Source organism: Bombina bombina, chromosome 3 (genome assembly GCF_027579735.1).
Source record: "Bombina bombina isolate aBomBom1 chromosome 3, aBomBom1.pri, whole genome shotgun sequence".
In the NCBI taxonomy this organism is placed as follows: domain Eukaryota; kingdom Metazoa; phylum Chordata; class Amphibia; order Anura; family Bombinatoridae; genus Bombina; species Bombina bombina.
In genome coordinates, this window is record NC_069501.1 from 755,851,918 (window position 1) to 755,869,868 (window position 17,951).

Consider the following 17,951-nt stretch of genomic DNA (forward strand, 5'->3'; position numbering starts at 1 on the left):
ATAACTATAACTATAACTATATATATATATATATATATATATATATATATATATATATATATATATATATATACTGTGTATATATATATATATATATATATATATATATATATACACACTCAAATTTAGATTGTTATAGTTTGAAAACATGATATTGTCCTGTTATGAATCTAGAGTATCTTTATGAACTTTCCAAACTTAGGGCCTTATTCTCAAAAATTGTCCGGCTGGGAGTGAGATTTGTGTGTGATGTACAAACCTACCTGAATTCTCTAACAAAAGTGTCAGAACCTCAAAGTTCCAGATAGAGAGGATAGAGTTTTGCAGTGGAGTCTGAGGTTAACAAGGAGAAAATAGCATCTGATATAAATTAAAAATTTGCAGCAAATGCAAAATCCAAGTAACTCCCCTGTTGATCACACTCTATAATAATGCAAGACTTATTTTACATACAAACAACCCAGAATGCAATACAATTAGTAAAACATACACAGAAATTATGCAAATTGTGAGCCCAAACAAATAATGTAGGTGTGTAGCTTCCATAATAAAATAAAACTTTATTAAGCATCTATAATCCAAAGTAAATCTACCTGGACTCCTTTTTTATTGATGCTTAATACAGTTCTTATGTGCTTTTGAACTCTTCATTATTTATTTTGAATAGCATATCCTGTGTTTTACAGCACACATTTCCTCGGTTTACATACATGTTCAATTACTGAATATAATATCTTTGTTTTTTCTAAATTGTGAATGTCCCTAAGAGAGCAAAGTTTGTCCTTCTAGAATGGTATATGAGGGATCTAGCAGTGCAGATCATTTTAGATCATCTTTGCTGAGCAGAGAGTCAGGCCCTTAATTATTTTTTACACACTTCAGTAGAAGTAAAAATGAATACAACATTCCAAAACCAAACCATTCTTACCAATGAAAATAACGTGTTCCTTGGAAGATCCCATCATGCTTCCCAACCTCACTGCCATCTAGCTCAACTCCCAAGTACACTTCTTCTCTTCCATTTAAGTGGCCTTTGTACTGGATTGTACCATTACTGATTTTACCACCAGGTCTTGAGAATTTCACTAAATGTCCAACTTTTAAATCTGCAACATTTTTTGGTGCAAAGGGACGTCGTTGTTGTCCCAATCGAGGTCCATGTGATCTATAAAGAGAGTTATTAAAATTGAATAATTAAAGCGATGTATTGGGGTACTGAAAGTGTATGTTATCACTAATTTAATTTGGGAGGCAAACTTGTTTATAATATACAACCCCAATTCCAAAAAAGTTGAGACAGTATGGAAAATGCAAAAAAAAACAAAAAGTCATTTGAAAATTCAATTCACCCTGTATTATATTTAAACCTCATTATTAACACATTATTTGATGTTTTACTTTGTGAATTAAATGTATTTTTGAAAATATGCACTCATTTCAAATCTGATGACTGTAACACACTCTAAAAAATTTGGGACAGTCAACTGTTAAACGTCAAATAATGTGTTAATATAGGGCTAAATTCCAAGTTTTGCGGTATGGTGCGGTACAGCTATACCGCTGAATAATTGGCCATTGCACGTGGAATGGCTGGTCTCCTGTATTACAAGTCGATGCGGTACACCTATACCGCAAGCATTTTAGCCTGTAACGCAACGATTCATTCCACACTCAAAAAAATAATGTTTGAGTGTGGGATTCCATAGCGCCATATTACAGGTTGTGCGGTCCGGCTAAAATGCTTGTGTTACAGCCTATACCGACACGATCCATTCCACGACCTGAGACCAGTAGTTATGGACTTTGCAAAACAAAAATGTTTCACAAAACTCATAACTAAAATGTGTACACTAACACCCATAAACTTCCTATTACCACCCTCCCGCATCGCAAATACTATAATAAACGTATTAACCCCAAAACTGCCGCCCACCCACATAGCTGACACTAAATAAACCTATTAACCCCTAAACCCCCGCCCCCCCCCCCACATTGCTACTACTAAAATAAACCTATTAACCCCTAAACCTCCGGCCCCCCACATCGCAATACACTAAATTAAACTGTTAACTCCTAAACCTAATACCCCCCTAATTTTAAATTAAATTTACAATATAACTATTTTTAAAGAAATAAAAATTTACCTGTGAAATTAAAAAAAACGAAGTTTAAACTATAAAGTAACCTAACATAACTATTTTAAAACAATAAACTTAACAAAAAATAAAAAAACCTAAATTACAAATTAAAAAAATCTTAACACTACAAAAAAACAAAAACCTCTAAGATTACAAAATATAATAAACGAAATTATCCAAAATAATAAAAATTACACCTAATCTAAGAGCCCTATAAAAACAAAAAATCCCCCCCAAATAAAAACACCCCCTAACCTAACAATAAACTACCAACAGCCCTTAAAAGGGCCTTTTGTAGGGCATTGCCCTAAGTTAAGCAGCTCTTTTACCTAAAAATTACTAAGTCCCCCTAACAGTAAACCCCCCCTCCCAACCAACCCCTAAAAATAAAAAACCCTAAGTCTAAAATAAACCTAAGCTACCCTTTGTCCCTAAAGGGGCATTTGTATGGGCATTTACTGCCCATCCCTAATCTAAAAAAAAAACTATTGGTAGTTTATTGTTAGGTTAGGGTTTTTTTTTATTTTAGGTGACTTTTTTGTTTTTGTAGGGCTATTAGATTAAGTGTAATTTGTATTATTTTGTATATTTTCGTTTATTATATTTTGTAATCTTAGAGTATTTTATTTTTCATAATTTTAGAGTTTTTATTTTTTTGTAATGCAATTTTTTCGTAGTGTTTGGATGTTTTTAATGTATATATATATTTTTTTTTCCGTTAATTTTATTGTTTTAAAATAGATATGCTAGGTTACTTTATAGTTTAAACTTTTTTTTTATTTCACAGGTAAGTTTTTATTTATTTAAAGATAGTTATATTGTAAATTTAATTTAAAATTAGGGGGTATTAGGTTTAGGGGTTAATAGTTTAATTTAGTGTGTTGCGATGTGGGGGGTCGGCGGTTTAGGAGTTAATAGGTTTAGTTTAGTTGTTGCGATGTGGGGGCCCGGCGGTTTAGGGGTTAATAGGTTTATTATAGTAGTAGCGATGTAAGGGCAGGCGGTTTAGCGGTTATTAGGTTTATTATAGTAGTAGCAATGTGGGGGAACGGAGGTTTAGGGGTTAATAGGTTTATTATCGTAGTAGCAATGTGGGGGGTCGGCGGTTTAGGTGTTAATAGGTTTATTTAGTGTCAGTTATGTCGGGGCGGCGGATTAGGGGTTAATCATTTTATTTAGTGTTGGCGATGTCGGGGAGTGCCGGATTAGGGGTATTTAGACTAGGGGTTTATGTTAAGTTGTTAGGCTTTAATATAACTTTCTTTTTCCCATAGACATCAATGGAGTTTCATTACGGCGATTGCCATTCCGCGATCGCAGGTGTTAGTTTTTTTCTAACACCCTCTCTCCATTGATGTCAAAGGGGGAAAGCGTACATGAGCATGTAAAGTCAGGCCTTGGGTTTTGTGCGGTATGGAGCTTATCGCACCATACCGCACACCAAAAGAAGGTTTTTCAGTAACTTGTAATGGCAGCGCTGTGGAAAGTGCGATAACACTAATTTTTTGTTTTGTTATTTACACACCCGGTATAGCGCAAAACTTGTAATCTCACTGAATGTGTTTTCAATATAGTACAGGGTAAATTGAATTTTCAAATGACTCTTTTTTTCTGTTAGTTTTTTTTAGCATTTTCCATACTGTTCCAAGATGGCATCCCTCTAATTCCGATTGGCTGATAGGATTCTATCAGCCAATCGGAATTAAGGTAGGAAAAATCTGATTGGCTGATTGAATCAGCCAATCAGATTCAAGTTCAATCAGATTGGCTGATCCAATCAGCCAATCAGATTGAGCTCGCATTCTATTGGCTGTTTCCGATCAGCCAATCGGAATTCGAGGGACGCCATCTTGGATGACGTCCCTTAAAGTAACCTTCATTCGTCGGGAGTCGCCGGAAGAAGAGGATGGATCCACATCGGCTGCTTCAAGATGGTCCCGCTCCGCGCCAGATGGAAGAAGATAGAAGATGCTGCTTGGATGAAGATGTTTGCCGGTCCGGATCTCCTCTTCTTGCCGGATAGGATGAAGACTTTGGACCCTCTTTTGGACCTCTTCTTGCCGGATAGGAGGAAGACTTTGGACCCTCTTCTGGACGGATCGGTGATACCCGGCGTGGTGAAGACAAGGTAGGAAGATCTTCAGGGGCTTAGTGTTAGGTTTTTTAAGGGGTGTTTGGGTTAGATTAGGGGTATGTGGGTGGTGGGTTGTGATGTTGGGGGGGGGGGGGTATTGTATGTTTATTTAAATGCAAAAGAGCTGTTTTCTTTGGGGCATGCCTGGTAAGGTAAAAGAGCTTTTCAATTTTTATTTTAAAATAGGGTAGGGCATTTTTTTAGTTTGGGGGGCTTTGTTATTTTTTTAGGGGGCTTAGAGTAGGTGTAATTAGCTTAAAATTCTTGTAATCTTTTTTTTATTTTTTGTAATTTAGTGTTTGTTTTTTTTGTAATTTAGTGTTTGTTTGTTTTTTGTAATTTAGTTTAGTTGATATAATTGTAGATAATTGTAGATAGTTTATTTAATTAATTTATTGATAGTGTAGTGTTAGGTTTAATTGTAACTTAGGTTATGATTTATTTTACAAGTAATTTTGTAATTATTTTAACTAGGTAACTATTAAATAGTTATTAACTATTTAATAGCTATTGTACCTGGTTAAAATAAATACAAAGTTGCCTGTAAAATAAATATTAATCCTAAAATAGCTACAATATAATTATTATTTATATTGTAGCTATATTAGGGTTTATTTTACAGGTAAGTATTTAGCTTTAAATAGAAATAATTTATTTAATAAGATTTATTTTATTTTGTTAGAATAAAATTAAATTTAACTTAGGGGGGTGTTAGGGTTAGGGTAAGACTTAGCTTTAGGGGTTAATACATTTATTAGAGTAGCGGTGAGGTCCGGTCGGCAGATTAGGGGTTAATAAGTGTAGGTATCTAGCGGCGACGTTGGGGGGGGCAGATTAGGGGGTAATAAATATAATATAGGGGTCGGCGATGTTAGGGGCAGCAGATTAGGGGTACATAGGGATAACGTAGGTTGCGGCGGTGTACGGAGCGGCAGATTAGGGGTTAATAATAATATGCAGGGGTCAGCGATAGCGGGGTTGGCAGATTAGGTGTTAATAAGTGTAAGGTTAGGGGTGTTTAGACTCAGGGTACATGTTAGGGTGTTAGGTGCAGACTTAGGAAATGTTTCCCCATAGGAAACAATGGGGCTGCGTTAGGAGCTGAACGCTGCTTTTTTGCAGGTGTTAGGTTTTTTTTTCAGCTCAAACTGCCCCATTGTTTCCTATGGGGGAATCGTGCACGAGCACGTTTTTGAAGCTGGCCGTGTCCGTAAGCACCGCTGGTATTGAGAGTTGCAGTGGCGGTAAATATGCCTGTACGCTCCCTTTTTGGAGCCTAACGTAGCCCTTCAGAGAACTCTCAATACCAGCATTGTTTAAAAGGTGCGGGGGGGAAAAAGCACGCGTAGCTAACGCACCCCTTTGGCCGCAGAACTCTAAATCTAGGCGTTAGATAATAGAAGTCAATTGGAAAGTTGTTTGAAATTCTATGTTCTATCTGAATCATGAAAGAAAAATGTAGGTTTTATTTCCCTTAAACCCCATTTCCCTTGTTGATAGCAACATTTTTTGAAGGAACAACAGGAGTGACATTACAACCATCAACTATTTGTTAGTCAAATTTACATTATATTATACCTGTAAAAATCTAAATGTAAAAAACAATATATGAAGAAATTAAATTAAAAGAACCATTTAGCTTTGATTCAATTTCAAAAACATTTCTTTCTGGAACAATATAAATATGAGTCTCGCATAGGACTTCTGCAGAAAGACCACATTTTTAGGATAATCCTTCTAATCCTAAATAAGAGACTTTGTTTTCATTTTGGATATGTGATTGCTGTCTGAATTAAAAACAAAAAACATTTGCCCTGGTGAAAGCCATATAGGGGTCAATTTATTATAGTGCGAGCAGACATGATTCAATGTAGCGTATCATGTCCGCTGCACATCGATAAATGACGACAGCATACGCTCTCGGCATCTATCATTGAACCAGCAGTTCTTGTGAACTGCTAGTGCAATGCCACCCCCTGCAGATTTGCGGCAGAAATCGGCCAAAATTCATCTGAAAACAAAATTTGGTCGAAACAAAATGGCGGTTTAGGGGTTAATAGGTTTAGTTAGTGTCAGCAATGTCGGGGAACTGTGGTTTAGGGGTTAATAGCTTTACATAGTGATTTAGTAAGTGTCGCGATGTCTGGAACTGCGGTTTAGGGGTTAATAGGTCTAGTTAGTGTTGACTATGTGGGGGGATGGCGGTTTAGGGGTTAATAGCTTTATTTAGTGTCGGCAGCGGTTTAAGATAATTTTGTTTTGCCAATCACCGGCATATTAGTTATGTTTAGTTAAATCGTTTTTTTCGTTTCCTTTCGTTTTTTTTTTATCCATTCTTTATTCATATCCATGATTCTATTCTAAACTTCACAATAGAATAATGCATATGAATAAAGAATGGATCCGAAAAACGAACAGATCCGAAAAAACTATTTAACATAACTAATTTGCCAAAATAATTTTTTTTTTAAACTTAACTAAACCAATTTGTCGAAACTAAATGTTTTATTTAACTAATGAAAACTAAACAGATTTTTAGCGTTGCACATGTCTATTGGTGGGGTCATGTGATTACCTCTCTTGATTGGATTACCAGCCATGTCCTGCTCAGATGCTGCAAGGTTTGCTCTTGATATCAAGCAAGAATTTGCCTATTTGTTTAACACATTTGCTGGGGATTAACACAAACGGCTAGATTTAGAGTTTTGTCGGTAACGACCCACGTAGCTAACGCTGGCTTTTTTCTGGCCGCACCTTTAAAATAACTCTGGTATTGAGAGTCCACAGAATGGCTGCGTTAGGCTCCAAAAAAGGAGCGTATAGCATATTTAATGCAACTTCAACTCTCGATACCAGAGTTGCTTACGGACGTGGCCAGCCTAAAAAACGTGCTCGTGCACGATTCCCCCATAGGAAACAATGGGGCTGTTTGAGCTGAAAAAAAACCCTGCAAAACCTGCAAAAAAGCCGCGTTCAGCTCCTCCTAACGCAGCCCCATTGTTTCCTATGGGGAAACACTTCCTACGTCTGCACCTAACACTCTAACATGTACCCCGAGTCTAAACACCCCTAACCTTATACTTATTAACCCATATTCTGCCGCCCCCGCTATCATTGACCCCTGTATATTATTTTTAACCCCTAATCTGCCGCTCTGTAAACGCCGCTACTTACATTATCCCTATGTACCCCTAATCTGCTGCCCCTAACACCGCTGACCCCTATATTATATTTATTAACCCCTAATCTGCCCCCCACAACGTCGCCTCCACCTGCCTACACTTATTAACCCCTAATCTGCCGAGCGGACCGCACCGCTATTATTATAAAGTTATTAACCCCTAAGCCACCTCACTAACCCTATAATAAATAGTATTAACCCCTAATCTGCCCTCCCTAACATCGCCGACACCTAACTTCAATTATTAACCCCTAATCTGCCGACTGGAGCTCACCGCTATTCTAATAAATGTATTAACCCCTAAAGCTAAGTCTAACTCTAACACTAACACCCCCCTAAATTAAATATAATTTTAATCTAACGAAATTAATTAACTCTTATTAAATAAATTATTCCTATTTAAAGCTAAATACTTACCTGTAAAATAAATCCTAATATAGCTACAATATAAATTATAATGATATTATAGCTATTTTAGGATTAATATTTATTTTACAGGTAACTTTGTATTTATTTTAACCAGGTACAATAGCTATTAAATAGTTAAGAACTATTTAATAGCTAAAATAGTTAAAATAATTACAAATTTACCTGTAAAATAAATCCTAACCTAAGTTACAATTAAACCTAACACTACACTATCAATAAATAAATTAAATAAAATACCTATAATTATCTACAATTAAACTAACACTACACTATCAATAAATAAATTAAATACAATTCCTACAAATAAATACAATGAAATAAACTAACTAAAGTACAAAAAATAAAAAAGAACTAAGTTACAAAAAATAAAAAAATATTTACAAACATTAGAAATATATTACAACAATTTTAAACTAATTACACCTACTCTAAGCCCCCTAATAAAATAACAAAGCCCCCCAAAATAAAAAAATGCCCTACCCTATTCTAAATTACTAAAATTCAAAGCTCTTTTACCTCAATCCAATCAGATTGAGCTCGCATTCTATTGGCTGATCGGAACAGCCAATAGAATGCGAGCTCAATCTGATTGGCTGATTGGATCAGCCAATCGGATTGAACTTGATTCTGATTGGCTGATTTCATCAGCCAATCAGAATATTCCTACCTTAATTCCGATTGGCTGATAGAATCCTATCAGCCAATCGGAAATCGAGGGACGCCATCTTGGATGACGTCATTGAAAGGAACCGTCATTCGTCGTTCAGTCGTCGGCCAGGATGGATGTTCCGCGTCGGAGGTCTTCAGGATGCTGCCGCTCCGCTCCGGATGGATGACGATAGAAGATGCCGCTTGGATGAAGACTTCAATCGGATGGAAGACCTCTTCTGCCCCGCTTGGATGAAGACTTCAATCGGATGGAGGACCTCTTCTTGCTCCGCTTGGATGAAGAATTTGGCTCGGCTGGGGGAAGACGACTCAAGGTAGGGAAATCTTCAGGGGCTTAGTGTTAGGTTTATTTAAGGGGGGTTTGGGTTAGATTAGGGGTATGTGGGTGGTGGGTTGTAATGTTGGGGGGGGGTATTGTATGTTTTTTTTTACAGGCAAAAGAGCTGAATTTCTTGGGGCATGCCCCGCAAAGGGCCCTGTTCAGGGCTGGTAAGGTAAAAGAGCTTTGAACTTTAGTAATTTAGAATAGGGTAGGGCATTTTTTTATTTTGGGGGTCTTTGTTATTTTATTAGGGGGCTTAGAGTAGGTGTAATTAGTTTAAAATTGTTGTAATATTTTTCTAATGTTTGTAAATATTTTTTTATTTTTTGTAACTTAGTTCTTTTTTATTTTTTGTACTTTAGTTATTTTATTTCATTGTATTTATTTGTAGGAATTGTATTTAATTTATTTATTGATAGTGTAGTGTTAGGTTTAATTGTATATAATTATAGGTATTTTATTTAATTAATTTATTGATAGTGTAGTGTTAGGTTTAATTGTAACTTAGGTTAGGATTTATTTTACAGGTAAATTTGTAATTATTTGAACTATTTTAGCTATTAAATAGTTCTTAACTATTTAATAGCTATTGTACCTGGTTAAAATAAACGCAAAGTTACCTGTAAAATAAATATTAATCCTAAAATAGCTATAATATAAATATAATTTATATTGTAGCTATATTAGGATTTATTTTACAGGTAAGTATTTAGCTTTAAATAGGAATAATTTATTTAAGAAGAGTTAATTAATTTCGTTAGATTAAAATTATATTTAATTTAGGGGGGTGTTAGTGTTAGGGTTAGACTTAGCTTTAGGGGTTAATGCATTTATTAGAATAGCGGTGAGCTCCAGTCGGCAGATTAGGGGTTAATAATTGAAGTTAGGTGTCGGCGATGTTAGGGAGGGCAGATTAGGGGTTAATACTATTTATTATAGGGTTAGTGAGGCGGATTAGGGATTAATAACTTTATTATAGTAGCGGTGCGGTCCGCTAGGCAGATTAGGGGTTAATAAATGTAGGCAGGTGGAGGCGACGTTGAGGGGGGCAGATTAGGGGTTACTAAATATAATATAGGGGTCGGCGGTGTTAGGGGCAGCAGATTAGGGGTACATAGCTATAATGTAGGTAGCGGCTCTTTGCGGTCGGCAGATTAGGGGTTAATTATTGTAGGTAGCTGGCTGCGACGTTGTGGGGGGCAGGTTAGGGGTTAATAAATATAATATAGGGGTCGGTGGTGTTAGGGGCAGCAGATTAGGGGTATATAAGTATAACGTAGGTGGCGGTCGGCAGATTAGGGGTTAAAAAAATTGAATCCAGTGTCGGCGATGTGGGGGGGCCTCGGTTTAGGGGTACATAGGTAGTTTATGGGTGTTAGTGTACTTTAGAGCACAGTAGTTAAGAGCTTTATAAACCGGCGTAGCCCAGAAAGCTCTTAACTACTGACTTTTTTCTGCTGCTGGAGTTTTGTCGTTAGATTTCTAACGCTCACTTCAGCCACGACTCTAAATACCGGAGTTAGAAAGATCCCATTGAAAAGATAGGATACGCAATTGACGTAAGGGGATCTGCGGTATGGAAAAGTCGCGGCTGAAAAGTGAGCGTTAGACCCTTTTTTGACTGACTCCAAATACCGGCGGTAGCCTAAAACCAGCGTTAGGAGCCTCTAACGCTGGTTTTCACGGCTACCGCCAAACTCCAAATCTAGGCCAAAGTTAGCTAAGATTACTACTGTGAAAAATGACATCACACAATTTTTGCTTCAGAATGTCATTTAGGAAAAACAATACTCATTTGAGTTATGGTGGAGATAAAGGCATGAGATTAAAATCTTCCATTTCAGAGAAGTAAGAGATATAAAACTATTGTAAAGAACATTTGCAAATCGAGTATCCCCTCTTGCTTATCCCAGAAGTACTCTGTATACATTGTTACCAATACACCAGGGAACTCTTAGTACGCAATGCAAATTAGATATACAATATCTTATGCTTTTTGCTTCCAAGTACTGTTTAAACACCGCAATCACCTATGGGGTTGATGCATTACTAAAACCACAGACTTATAAAGGTACAGGTGGCCCTCGTTTTGTGCTGGTTCAATTTGCACCGTTTCAAGCTAACTCTCTTAATTTTCAGTCATGTGACTGCTATTGAAAAGCACTGAGAAGCAGCACATTGATTAAAAAAAAGGGCAGACCAGTAGGTGGAGCTGTCCAATTGTGTTGCAGCAAAGATATGCAAGCCAAGCAGGCTGAAATTAATCAGTGTGAAAAGATCAGACCTGAGCTATCGAGGAGCTTTCAAAGCAACAAGATCTAGCAGCCGTGAGGGAAACTTCCCTTTTTTCTTCTATCCCAGCTGCTTGAGGTGAGGGTGCCTATAAATCAGTCCAGACTGGAATGCATAGAATAGCTGCAGACACAATATTAGCTAAAAGTGTATGCTACTGTTTCAATGTAGAGACCTTTTTGCAGAAAAATGCAAGTAAAAAAATGTTTTTGTTCATTAAATTTAGTTTGATTTAGTTTGATGCATTCTGTGTTGTGTGATTATTTTATACTGTTTATAATGCTATTTAGCATTTATAGTCTTCATTTCAAAGCTTTAAAAATAATGTATTATAGGTTACTTATGTCAATTTTGAGAGGGGCCTGGAACCTAACTCCCTCACTTCCCATTGACTTAAATTGTAAACTGGGTTTCAATTTACAACGGGTTCTATTTACAACCATTCCTTCTGGAACCTAACCCCGGTGTAAATTGAGGGCTTCCTGTATTAACCATTTTGTTTGTTTTTTTAAACAATGACTTAGCTGTTCAAGTAAAACAAATAAATAATTTCACTATTAGAGATTACAGTAATATTTACCTTGTACCAATAGTTGTTCTGCTGGGAGAAGCCTTAAGGTATGTAGCCTTTGGGCTCTCGTGTGGAGTATTGCAAATGACCATGTCATTACGTTGGCTAATGGAATAAAATTTATCATCACTCAATCCTTGTATTTCTTCATAGGTACCACCTGCTCCTAAAATAAAAAACAGTCAAATATTTCAATTTATTAACATGATTTAGTAAATGTAATACTAAGTAAAACATAATGAGCACACAGTCCTTCAAAGTATAAGGCAAACTGGAATTCCATATTAGTAGGGGGCTTGTTCTAAATTGCACACAGATATTTAAACATAATTGTTTTGTCTATATGATAAACAGATATATCCCTTTAAGTTTCAATACAGTTTCATGTTGTAACAAGTAGGTTAGAGTATTTGAGCGATAAACATTCTCTATAAGCACATAAACATTTATGCCATCTGGTTTCTGATGCATTCTGTGATTACAACAATTCTGTATAAGCTCTGGTACATGCCTTATTAAAATCAGTATCTGAATAGAGAATTATAGCAGCAACCTTCTGCCTATAAGAATATAGATAACCTTAAAGGGACAGTCAACATCAGAAATGTTGTTGTTTAAAAAGATAGATAATCCCTTTATTAGCCATTCCCCAGTTTTGTATAACCAACACAGTTATAATAATACAAGTTTCTACCTCTGTAATTACCTTGTATCTATGCCTTTGCAAACTGCCCCCTTATTTCAGTTCACAGACTTGCATTTTTGCCAATTAGTGCTCACTCCTAGGAGCTTCACGTGCGTGAGCTCAATGTTATCTATATGAAACACATGAACTAATGCCCTCCAGTGGTAAATAACTGTCAAAATGTATTTAGATTAGAGGCTGCCTTCAAAGTCTAAGAAATTAGCATATGAGCCTCCTAGGTTTAGCTTTCAACTAAGAATAGCAAGAGAGCAAAGCAAAATTGGTGATAAAAGTTTTCCTAAGGGGGGGCGGAGCTGACTGCCAATATGGACGGTCGCATGTGAGAGAAGCTCCGTGTGAAAGTTCTATGCTGGGCATATAAAGGCATGTAGGCAAGCGACAACTATTCCCCATATTGCGGCGATCTCTTAATAAGAACTTCAACTGTGGCCTGGGGGGCGATCTGTGCAGAGAAGCGGAGCCGGTTCTGAAATCAAGCAGGGGCTCGTTGTGCAGCGCACTGGGGCCCAAAGATACGGAGGAAACACACTCAGGATCCGGCAGCAGTGAATGCAACACAGGATCGGGTAAGGACCTAGAGGCTTAACCACTTAGAGCTTCAAGCGGGGAATTAATATTTGGCTCGGGACTTGCCTGACAAACCCTCTTGCAGCCTCAGCTACATACATCTTAAAGGCTCGAAAGCGCAACACCATACAGAGGAACTGCATCGCAATACGGGATTAGGGGGGATCCCATACATACCCCTCAAGTGAATAAAATACCAGAGGCAGCTTATACATCCAGTGACAGAGGGACTACTGGTATCAAGCACATAAAATAAAACAGTGTAGGAGAACGGGACACTAAAATTAACCCTCTGGAGCCTTAAAAGACTGCAATACAAAACAATTAGCTTCACAGGCTTCATCTACAAACGGAGTAACAGATTAAATTTTATTTTTATTTGTCCTTTTTTATTTTTTTTATTTCTTTTCCTGTCCCACATACTCCCCTACACATTACCCTCATACATAAAAGGGCAGATTCAAAGGTAGCATGGCGACAAAAAAGCAAACCAAGTCAGATAGAGTCACAAAATCAAGTACAACTACTGCTGCAAAATTAAAAACATACTTCAAGGACCTAAGCACCTCACAACACTCTGAATCTGAAATGGATGCAGAAGAGTTGCAACATATCTCAAACACACCATCTCCTACCATAGATAAATGTGCTCCATTAACTAAGGCAGACCTGGATTCTTTACCCACCAAAGAAGACTTTAATACCTTGTTGCAGCAAGTAGGGAAAATTGTGAAAGACGGGCTGGCTGAGGTAAAAAAAGATTTAGCTGATATGGGAAACAGAATAGAATACATGGAGGAGCAGGCAAATGATATTAAGAACACTATAGATGGCCACTCCAGATTTCTATCAACCCATGACATTCAGATTCAGCAACTCAAGAGTCATCTGGAAGATTTAGATAATAGGGGACGGAGACAGAACCTGAGAGTTAGGGGAGTCCCAGAAAGTGTCACAATGGATCTCATCCCCAAATATCTGCAAAGCCTGTTTCACTATTTAACGAAAGACGCTATTGGCCCTCCATACCAGCTGGACAGAGCCCACAGGGCACTCAGGCCCAAACCAAAAGACTCAGAGCCACCAAGAGACATCATTCTTAAGTTTCATAAATACCAGGATAACGAAATGGTGGCTCAAGCAGCAAGAAAAGCTTCACCAATTACTTTTGAAGGCCAGCCCCTTCAGATATATGCGGACCTAAGTCCGATGACTCTAAATAACAGGAAAGTGGCAAGATTCCTTACAGAACACCTTCGTGACAACAATATCCAGTACCGTTGGGGATTCCCCTTTTGTCTAAAAGTGAATAAAGACAATAAAACTGTCATATACAAATCAACAGAAGATTTGGAGGAGTTCTGTAGATCCTTGAGAATACCTTTGCCTACTCCACAATCTATCCACAATACAGAACAAGTTCATAAGAAGAAATCTGCAGACTCACAGCTACCCCAGCGTTCCCACTGGCAAACGGTCAACAGGAAAAGACAGAGGAACCAAGCTCCCAACCCCTCTTCCAAAGCAGGAGAACTAGAAACAATGTGAAGGTCAAAATGGAGAAATCTGGCCTGAAGAAAAATATAAAGATTACTCTGAATGAGAGTTTATTATCCATTATATTATGCATGTTACTTCATTGCAAGAAGTCCTTCTTTTATTAGCTAACTACAACAGTGGTACCTGTTAAAGCAAGTGGTACAAGGTATTCATTTTGCATACATGCCTATAACCATTATCAACATGACATAACTGCCACATATGAACTTTATCAGTCACCAAGTTACGAACTTCCCCTTGTTTGATCCAGACACAATAGTGTCCGGTTATAACACAATGTTTGTTTGTTTTTGTTTGGTTAAAATGTATTGGTTTTTATGTTCTTTTGTTTATCTATTCTTTAGTAGTCAGTCTCAGATGTCTCAGATGTGTTTTTGTATCCTGGTTACTACAGGTACCTCCATGGAATTATTCCACTGTAATAGAATTGAACGATGCACTGATCTTCTTATAGGTAAGTGTCCTCTGTCACTCAGGGCTGGTGTGGCAATGTACTTCTCCTGCAAGCATAAATATGCCCCAATATTCACTATCTACACATATAGCTTCCATCAACTACACCATGACTTATAACACATTAAAATATTTGTCCCAAAACTGTAGGGGCCTCAACTCACCGACAAAAAGATCTGTTGCCCTAAATCATTTTCACAAACTAAGAGGAGATATAGTCTTTGTCCAAGAGACTCATTTTATTAAAGACAGCACTATTACATTAACCTCTCAAGAGTATCCCTTAGGGTTTTTCCACTCTCATACAGCAAAAAAAGTCTCAGGAGTAGGAATCATGTTCCATAAAAATATTCCCTTTCAGTTTTTAGATAAATTTGATGACTCGGAGGGTAGGCTTCTTATTTTGCGAGGAAGCATATTTAACACACAGGTCACACTGGCATGTGTATACGCCCCAAATAATAAACAAGCCAGGTTTGTTAGGAAGACTAGTGATAAACTGCTTGAACTTAAAAAAGGGCTCCTAGTAGTGGGAGGTGATCTCAATGTTGCCCTAGAACCAGAACTAGATAGTACCAACACAAAGAAAAGCAGACCTAATAACATCTGTATACGTGTACAAGAGAGCCTCAAAACAAACATGCTAGTGGACATATGGAGGTTACAACACGCGCGTTCTCGTAACTACACATTCTTCTCACACACGCAAAAATCATTCTCAAGGATTGATTATTTATTATTAGAACATAACCACATAACACTTGTTAATAACACAGAGATACTGCCATCGGCATGGTCGGACCATGCAACTGTGGCTATGGAATTAGAATGGCCAACTAAACCGCAGCGAAAAGCATTTTGGAGGCTAGATGACTCCCTGTTGCACGACCAAGATACAAATAGGGACATTAAGCAAACATTGAGAGAGTACTTTCTACATAATATAGACTCAGTGACCAACATGGGGATGCTCTGGGAGGCTCACAAAGCGGTGATTAGGGGGAGTTTTATTCAGCATAGCATAAAAAAGGGGAAAACACTTAATATTCTATATAACAAGCTCACAGCAGACCTCAAACAGGCAGAGATAGCCCATAAACAGACTCCTATGAACGCAACATCTTCAAAGGGACTCACGGATGCTAGAGCGGCACTAAATGAATACTATGTAAGAGTCGCCCACAGAAAGGCACTGTTTTTGAGAAAGATTTATTTTCAGGGAGGCAATAGGGCAGGCCCGCTACTCGCCAAGGTACTAAGGAAAAAGACAGCGAAAACCCACATTTATAGCATAAAAGATAACCAAGGGAAACTGATACAAGAAAGTTCAGACATAGCAAAGGTATTTAGAGACTTCTACGACCACATTTACAACCTTTCTCGATCCACTCCTTCCCCGAGCAAAGAGGATATAGACAACTACCTGGGAACGATTGACTTACCCCAACTGACTGAACAACAGACACTTGACCTGGAAAGACCTATATCAGCACAAGAGATTATTAAAGCCATCCAATCTTTACCAGCTGGTAAGAGCCCTGGTCCAGATGGCCTCACTAATAAATATTATAAGACCTTCAGTGACATATTGACGCCACACCTTATATCAGACCCTGGACAGAAGAGCACAATTTCCGACATCGACAAAAGAGGCACACATAGCGGTAATCCCTAAAGCAGACAAATCTTTAGACTCTCCAACTAAATTCAGACCAATCTCACTTTTAAATACTGACCTTAAAATTTACGCCAACATTTTGGCGTCGAGAGTCGGCCCCCTTCTCCCAATGTTGGTTCATACCGATCAAGTAGGTTTTGTCCCTGGCCGTGAAGCAAGGGACAACACTGTTAGAGCCCTGCAGCTAATTGAATATGCTAAAATTAATAAATTACACTCTATCTTACTAACATCAGATGCTGAAAAGGCTTTCGATCGCCTCAACTGGCCTTTCCTATTTGCTACACTTAAAAAATTTGGCTTCGGAGACATAATGTTAAAAAGAGTACAAACGCTATATAATAATCTGACAGCCAGAATCAAACTGAATGGCGTACTATCAGACGCTTTTCAAATAGGGAATGGGACACGATGGGGATGCCCCCTCTCCCCGCTCCTGTTTGTGTTGGGAATCGAGACCCTGGCTGCGCGTATCAGACAAAACAAACACATAAAGGGTATACCTTTGGGGTGTAAAGACTATAAAGTTTCACTATATGCTGACGACGTGTTGCTCTCCCTCACATCCCCACACACCTCTTTACCAGCGGTCACTGAAGAGTTTAGGGAATTCTGTAAACGTTCTTACTTTTCAATAAACCACCAAAAGTCAGAGGTAATGAATATTAATCTCCCCAAAGATGAATTAGCCTCCCTTATGGAGAACAGCCCGTACCAACTTCAGACTAAAGCAATAAAATACTTTTTAAATTAACACCAAGCAGTAAACTTCTCTTTGACCTTAATTATACAGCACTCTATAACTCCACACAAACTGACCTAAATGCTTGGTCATCAAAACCATTTTCTTGGTGGGGCAGAATACAGACTCTTAAGATGACCACACTCCCAAAAATACTATATATAATGCAGGCTGTTCCTTTCCTCCTCCCGGCGAGTTTCTTAAGGAAATTACAAACTCTACTTAACAAGTATGTTTGGGGGACGATAAAACCAAGGGTTAACCAAATTACATTGTACAGACCACATGGGAGGGGGGGATTGGGTCTTCCATGCCTGAAGACATATTATAAAGAAATTAGCATACAAAGGATACTAGACTGGCATAGGAATATGTCAATAAAAGCTTGGGCAACAATAGACTCCCATATCCTGAAGACTCCACAGGTAGGGGCCTTATGCTGGATCCCAAAATCACATAGACCGGAAGCAACAAGCTCATATATCATATACGCTTCAGTTTTTGCGGTG

At 37.8% G+C, this 17,951-nt stretch overlaps 1 protein-coding gene across 1 annotated transcript in view; it reads right to left on the reverse strand.

Moving 5' to 3' along the window:
* Window positions 1–17,951, reverse strand: part of LOC128651914 (uncharacterized) — a 193,945-nt gene that overhangs the window by 42,052 nt on the left and 133,942 nt on the right. The window contains exons 10-11 of the mRNA XM_053704878.1: window positions 11,746–11,902; window positions 929–1,165 (exon numbers count right to left, since the gene is read on the reverse strand). Of these exons, the coding sequence (XP_053560853.1) occupies window positions 929–1,165; window positions 11,746–11,902 (394 nt within the window). The remainder of the gene's footprint in view (window positions 1–928; window positions 1,166–11,745; window positions 11,903–17,951) is intronic.